The following is a 7,027-nucleotide window of genomic DNA, read 5'->3' as shown; positions in this document are numbered from 1 at the left end:
TCACAAGTACATCAGTTCTCTTGTGTCTAAAAGGCCTTATTTCTTTTCTGTCCTCCATTTGCTCTGGCTCAAAATCTTTCTGCCTCCTGTTCTCCTGACGTTCCAGATCTCTGAGGGGAGGGATTTGATAGAGACAGCCCATGTAGGACTGAATATTACAAGATCTCCCAATTTCTATATGTGGATCAGTCTCTGTATTTGTTCCTATCTACTGCAGAAGGAGGTTTCTGAGATGTGGGCTGAGCAAGACACAGCTATTGTGGTATATAATAGAATGGTGTCAGGGGTAATTTTATTGCTACATTCCTTTAGCAGAAGAGTAGTATTTGATTCCCCTGACATTAATACACTGTCTGGTCTCAGGTTTTTGACCACCTGAGCAGTGTCAGGTATGGATTCTTTTTCATGGAATGGGTCTTAAATCCAATCATGTAGTGGATGATAACTCCCAGAGTTTTTGTTCCTCTGTTGCACCAATGTATATTATAGGCAAACCACTATTGTAGATCAAAGGTTTGTAGCTGAGTTGGTGTTTAACTTCTCATCTGGTAGCATGCAGAGTTCTTTTCTGTATCATGAACATTGGTCAGTTGGAGTTAATCTTCTAGATTGGCACCAGAATTCTCTGTGTTCAATGGTTTATGTAGGTGTTATCTTCAGCAATGGGATCCTGATGTAAATTTGAGAAAATTAATCAATTTCTTTGGCAATAATCTGAAATGTCTGGGGTTTTTCACTTGGTCTTTCTGTAGCTTAAGATGTAACCTATTATCAGCATGGGTGGTTACATTTAGTGATGAGAGACGTATAAGTTGACACCTCGTATTATTTGATACTTCTTTTTAATATTTTGACTGTGGTGTTGTAATCTTAGTAAACAAGGAGAAACACAAGGTCCAGAAAGGTTGTTCAAAGTCTGAAAACTTTTTATATATACTATTGTATAAATTGTTTCTGTGAAACCTTTTTCTGGCTGCACATGAATTCAATATACAACTCCAGTAGTGGACATGCAAAAATTTGGAAGTCCCTGAGAAACTTAATACTAGATTGGAATTTGCCTGTTTCCTAATTAAGAGACCTTGTGGGGTGTGTCAGTCACTTTATCTCTTTGTAATTCTTTAGTCAAAAGTGGTATTATCACATCATTTTTGTGCTATGCAGGATTTTTAGTTCAAGCAAAACCAAGCTTGTGAAAGTTGAAAAGTGTTTTGCAAATGAGGCTCATTACTGAGAACCAAGCAGTTTGTAGTCATGCTAATATCTAGAAATATCTTATTATTGCTCTTACTTTATTTTCTCAGGTGAATTTGGCTTTATGGCAGACAATGGCACCAGATTGACAGAATTTATTCTCATGGGATTCCAGCTTCAGGCAGAGCTACAGTTGGGTCTCTTCTTTACGTTTTTGACCTTTTATCTCATCACCATTTTTGGAAACCTGGGCATGATCATGCTAATTCAGAGTGACTCTCGGCTCCAAACACCCATGTACTTCTTCCTCAGCCATTTGTCCTTCCTGGATGTTTGCTACTCATCTGTTATTGTGCCACAGCTGCTGGAGATCTTGGGGAATAATAAGATGGTCATCACTTATGAGCACTGTGCTACCCAGTTCTTCTTTTTCACCTTGTATGCTAGTACTGAGTGTTTCCTTTTGGCTGTGATGGCTTATGACCGCTATGTGGCTGTATGTAACCCCCTTCTTTATGCGATGGCCATGACACCACAGACTCGTCTGGGGCTGGTTGCTGCAGCATACTCTGGTGCAATGGTAAATACTGTGGTACGAACTGGGTGTACTTTTTCCATTTCCTTCTGTAAATCCAACCAAGTTGATTTCTTATTTTGTGACCTCCCACCCCTGCTGAAGCTTGCCTGTAGTGAGACCAAGTTACAGGAACAGGTCATCTTCCTTTTTGCTTTTTTGGTCATCATAACTAGTGTTTCAGTGATTCTTGTATCTTACCTCTTCATTATCTGGGCTATTCTGAAGATTCGTACAGCAGGAGCCAAAGCCAAGACCTTCTCTACTTGTGCATCTCACATGATTGCAGTGGCTCTTTTTTTTGGAACAATTATATTTATGTACTTGAAAGGTAACATGGGCAAATCCCTCTGGGAAGACAAGATTGTGTCTGTATTCTATACTGTGGTGATCCCTATGTTGAACCCCATGATCTATAGCCTGAGGAACAAGGAAGTAAAGGAGGCTCTGAAGAAGGCTTTCAAAAGAATTAAGGCTTCTCAAGAAAGTAAGACTTAAGCCTCATCAGTTCAAAGTTCTTATCTGTTGGGCCTTTGCTTTATCTTCTTAAAATATATGACTTTGCTCTCAGAATTGCACTTATATATTGAAGCAGAAAATGTAGGTTTGGCTTCTAAAACTTAATTATCTCGAGGATTTTGAGCAATAAATGTTTTGTATCATTTCCTTAAACAAATGCTTATTTGTTATTGGTTGAAAATTGTATCCTGCTGGTGAAGAGGACTCAATTCTGTTCCAAGCATCCACACTAGACTGTTACCTATAGCTCCAGATTCATGGGAAACTTCTCGCTTCTGTGTGCATTGTCTCTCTCCCTCCATGCTCTGTCTCCCATACAACCTACATGATTACAGAACTAAAAATAAAAACATTTTTTCTGATTTTTTAAAACTTATTTTATTTACTTATATTTCAGCCTTTGACTCCCCTCCCCACTGCCGATTCCCCCTCCCACAGTTCTTCATTCTATTCCTCTTCCCCCTTGCCTATAAAAGAGTGCTTTCGCTGTCCCCTACCAGGCATTCCCTTTCCTTGGGGCCTCATGTCTTTCAAGGATTAGATGCATCTTCTTTCACTGAGGCCAGACCAGGCAGTCATCTGCTATATATGTGCCAGGGATTTGGACCATTTCTTGTATGCTGCAGAGTTGGTTGCTCAGTTTCTGGGAGTTCCCAGGGGTCCGGGTTATTCCAGACAGCTGGTCTTCCTATGGGTTAGCTTTCCCCTTTGGCTTCTTCAATCCTTCCCCTAATTCAATCATAAGGGTTTCCAACTTCAGTCCAATGGTTGGATGTATCTCTACCTGTCTTAATCAACTGCTTTTAGGGCTTCTTAGAGGACAGCCATGTTAGTCCTCTGTCTGTAAGAAAATCATAGCATCAGTAATAGTGTCAGGCTTTCATGCCCCTCCTGCTGCCATGGGATGGATCCCAAATTGGTCCAGTTATGGGACCACCTTTCATTCAGTCTCATCTCAATTTTTGTCTCTGTAGTTCTTTTAGGATGGAAAAATTCCGTGTCATAAATTTTTGACTGTGGGTTGATAACCCATTCTTTTCTCTGGTGGCCATTTCAATCTACAAGAAATGGACTCTTCCAGTTCCATCTCCCATTGTTGAAAATGAAAAGGAAACATATCTGACTTCTAGGATTAAAAGTTCGGATCCTTTGCCCATATCTAAAAAGATGAACTCAATGCCAATTACTTTTATAATGGATATGTTCTAAAATGTAATATTTATTTATTTACTTATTTTCTGTATATTGTTGATTCTTATTTCAGCTACTTTGCTGTTTCATATACAACTCATTTTTTGTACCTAGAACAATGACAAACACTGTTTCTTATGTGAGTAAGAAAAACTTTTGGTTATGGATGGTGAAACAGATATTAATATAGGACAAAAAGTGAACATTCACTCATAACCAAGTTAGGTATTTAGTGAAGGAATATAAGTAGCTTAAAAGCAAAATGAATACTGGATAGAAATGAGTTATGATTGAGGAATGCTCAGCTACAGTAAGTTTTCTTAATTTCCAAGACAGGATATAGTCAAGATATAAAATAAAAGAAGGAAAAAGTAATGATTTAGATTAATACTGGAAACAGTTCAGTGTTGACATATGGCAACATTAGATACAGCATTATACTGTTTCTTGATTACCAAAAGTCAGAAGTTTTATTTGTCCCTCAAAATTATGTATGAGTAGATGCTGCAATTAATTCGTGTTATTTTCTACTCTATGGTGATGGACACCACTATCTTCTCTCATCTTCTCTAGACATATACTTTATTATCAGAAGACAGAGTAGAATGAATCTATCACCTTTTAATGACCTCTGTTATCTGCTAGAAATATTACTTGGAGATATCTCTATGGAGACTTTGTAATCTTGTTCATCAATTCAGGAAATATTTAGAGGCTAGTGTATATTAGATATGATGTTTGATTTGAAAATAATAATAAATAAAATATGTTTTATCCTGAATGGAATTTGAAACCTGGGGAATAGTCCGATATTAGTCTACTACACAGGAAATTAACTTGTACATGTTTTGGAAAGTGGAAAGGAAAAAAGAAAAAAAAACCACAGGATTTTGTTATGTAGTGTTTTAAGGTCTTAATATAGTGGTGTGACTTAAAAATCATCCACAGAGAACTAACAGGTAGGCAGAGATCTAAATACTTAAGTATGCTGTCTTTTTTATTTGGTAAGACTATACCAGACTGGGATAATGGTGAATGTAAAATCCTGTAAAGTAAAACCAGAGTGAGGGAATCTTAGTGTAAAATGCAAGTGGTTAATTCAGGAGTAGTCAAGCACAGAGCCTTGCAAGTTTGCTTGGACTTGTGAATCTTATTACAAGGGCAAGATAGGAAATGCTAGTTATGACTTTTCAAAAGCTCCCTTTCTTATAGTTTGTTGGCTTGGGAAGGAGGCTAGTAGTAATGGAGATGGAAGAGCATAGACTCAACTGACATATTCTCCTGCAAGGTGATGCATTTCTATGAGATATCATATAACGCTTCCCACATTAGTTTTAGTAAAGGGGAAACTAGGAGGCAAATAACTATGATGTGGAATTAGTACTGTTTCTTAGCAAAATAGTAAAATTGACAAAATATATTTGATATCTGCCTTTGTATTTGTGTGCATCCCCTTGAATAATGTCAGATATTTCTCAGGTACATAGAGTATTCCAGCTGTGATGGTTTGAATAGATATGGCTCCATAGACTTATGCACTTGAGTGTTTGGTCCAAAGGTGGGGCACTATTAGGAGATGTGACCTTGTTGCAGGTGGTGGTCTTGTTGGAAGAAATATGTCACTGTGTGGGTGAACTATGAGCTCTTTAATGCTCAAGCTATGACAAATATGGCACACAGTCTATTTCTGTTACCTTTAGGTCAAGATGTAGAACCTCATCTTTTCCAGCACCATATTTGCTTGCATGCTGTCATGTTTTTGTTTATAACAATAATTGACTAAAACTCTGACACTGTAAGCTAGCTCTGTTAAATGTTCTCTGGTACTGTGGTCATGGTGTCTCTTTACAGCAATGATACCACGACAGAAGCTGATACCAGGAATAGGGTATTACTCTGAGGAGCCTGACTGTACTCTTGTTTGGAGGACTGTGAATTCTAGGATTTTGGAATAGAAAAGCAAACTGGGGCTGAAAAGTTTTCCTGATGTTAAAGTGAAGAGTCTTGGATTAATTGCCCTGACAAAGCAAATCTTAAAACACCCTCATATAGACTTTGTCCTATGGCTACTAATGATTTCTCATATGAGGAGTGTTTTGATGAGAAGAAGCAAGCTGAGAAAGGAAGAAAACAAAATGTATGGTTTGAGGAGAAAGGGGGCACCAGGGAGTAGAGTCGAGCTAAATACCAAGTTCAAGGAGATAAGCAGAATAAAGATATTAAAAGGAATAAATGGAGTGGTGACCTTTGGACAAGATCCCACCTAGCAGTTAACCTTCCAGCTTTTAAAACATTGTAACAGCAGGACTTAATGTGAAATGAAGACATATAACCCATATAACTCAGGATGCTATGCCCTTTAAATAAGTGTCTGTAGATCTTTGTGTGTGGAGTGTGAGATGAATAGATAGGCTTTGGGATCTGGAGCTGGGTGAATAGTCATCTTTTCTACTTTGTGACAGGGACTGCGTGCCTTGTTAAGAAACCTCATAGGCAATAGATGTCTCTCCTCAGAGACCATTTTAATCACTGTATGGGGATCTCAGAGTTAATTTATTTATTTATTTATTTATTTATTTATTTATTTATTTATTTATTTATTTTACATTTCAACACCAGCCCCCCCCAAGTCTCCCTCTCACAATGCCTCCCTCTTTCCCCCTACCCTTCTTTTCTGAGAAGGGGGAACCCAGCAAGTTTCCCCTCCCCCCAAAACAAATCAAGTAACAGCAGGACCTCTCAGTGAGGCATGACAAAGCAGCCCAGTTGGGGGATTGGGATCCAGAATCAGGCCCTAGATTCATTGAGAGATCCTACTCAGTTATTAGGGGATCTGCATAATGAACCAGCTGTACATTTGCTACTTATGTGAAAGGAGTCTATGTCCTCTACATGTTTATTATTTGGATGGTGATTAAGTTTCTGGAAGACACTAAGGTCCAGTTAGTTGACACTTGTTCTTCCTGTGGAGTCCCTATCATCTTTGGGTCCTCTAGTCCTTCCCCCAGTTCATCCTGGACTCACAGAGCTCTATCTAATGTTTGGCTGTGGGTCTCTATATCTGTTTTGGTCAGCTTTTGGGTGGATCTTCTCAGAGGACAGTTATGCTATGGTCCTCTCTGCAATCATAACATAATATCATTAATAGTGTCAGTGATTGGTTCTCACCCATGGGATGTGTCTCAATTTAGGACAGCCATTGGTTAGACATTTTTTATTTAACCAAATCTTTTTTGCTTGTTAGAGTTACTATGAAATACAAAATAATGATAATAATAATAATAATAATAATAATAATAATAATAATAATAATAATGCCATTCACAAATTTCTACAAAAGCAGTGATTGAACACTAATCTGCTTTGAACTTTTTTTTTTGATTTTTAAAATTTTTTAATTTATTTTTTTTCTGGGTTCTTTCCAGCTTCTGGCTATTATAAATAAGGCTTCTATGAACATAGTGGAGCATGTGTCCTTCTTACCGGTTGGAACATCTTCTGGATATATGCCCAGGAGAGGTATTGCTGGATTCTCTGGTAGTATTATGT

General features: G+C 37.9%; 1 protein-coding gene across 1 annotated transcript; it reads left to right on the top strand.

Annotated features, from left to right (window-relative positions):
- The first annotated feature begins 1,227 nt into the window (after nucleotides 1-1,227).
- Nucleotides 1,228-2,299, top strand: LOC110285846 (olfactory receptor 9I1-like). The gene has a single exon (XM_021152295.1). The coding sequence runs from the start codon at nucleotides 1,319-1,321 to the stop codon at nucleotides 2,264-2,266; it is 948 nt and encodes a 315-aa protein (XP_021007954.1). The 5' UTR covers nucleotides 1,228-1,318; the 3' UTR covers nucleotides 2,267-2,299.
- Nucleotides 2,300-7,027: the final 4,728 nt, after the last annotated feature.

Source organism: Mus caroli, chromosome 19 (genome assembly GCF_900094665.2).
Source record: "Mus caroli chromosome 19, CAROLI_EIJ_v1.1, whole genome shotgun sequence".
Lineage (NCBI taxonomy): Eukaryota > Metazoa > Chordata > Mammalia > Rodentia > Muridae > Mus > Mus caroli.
The sequence above is the reverse complement of the archived record's forward strand: the minus strand, read 5'-3'. Positions and strand labels throughout refer to the sequence as shown.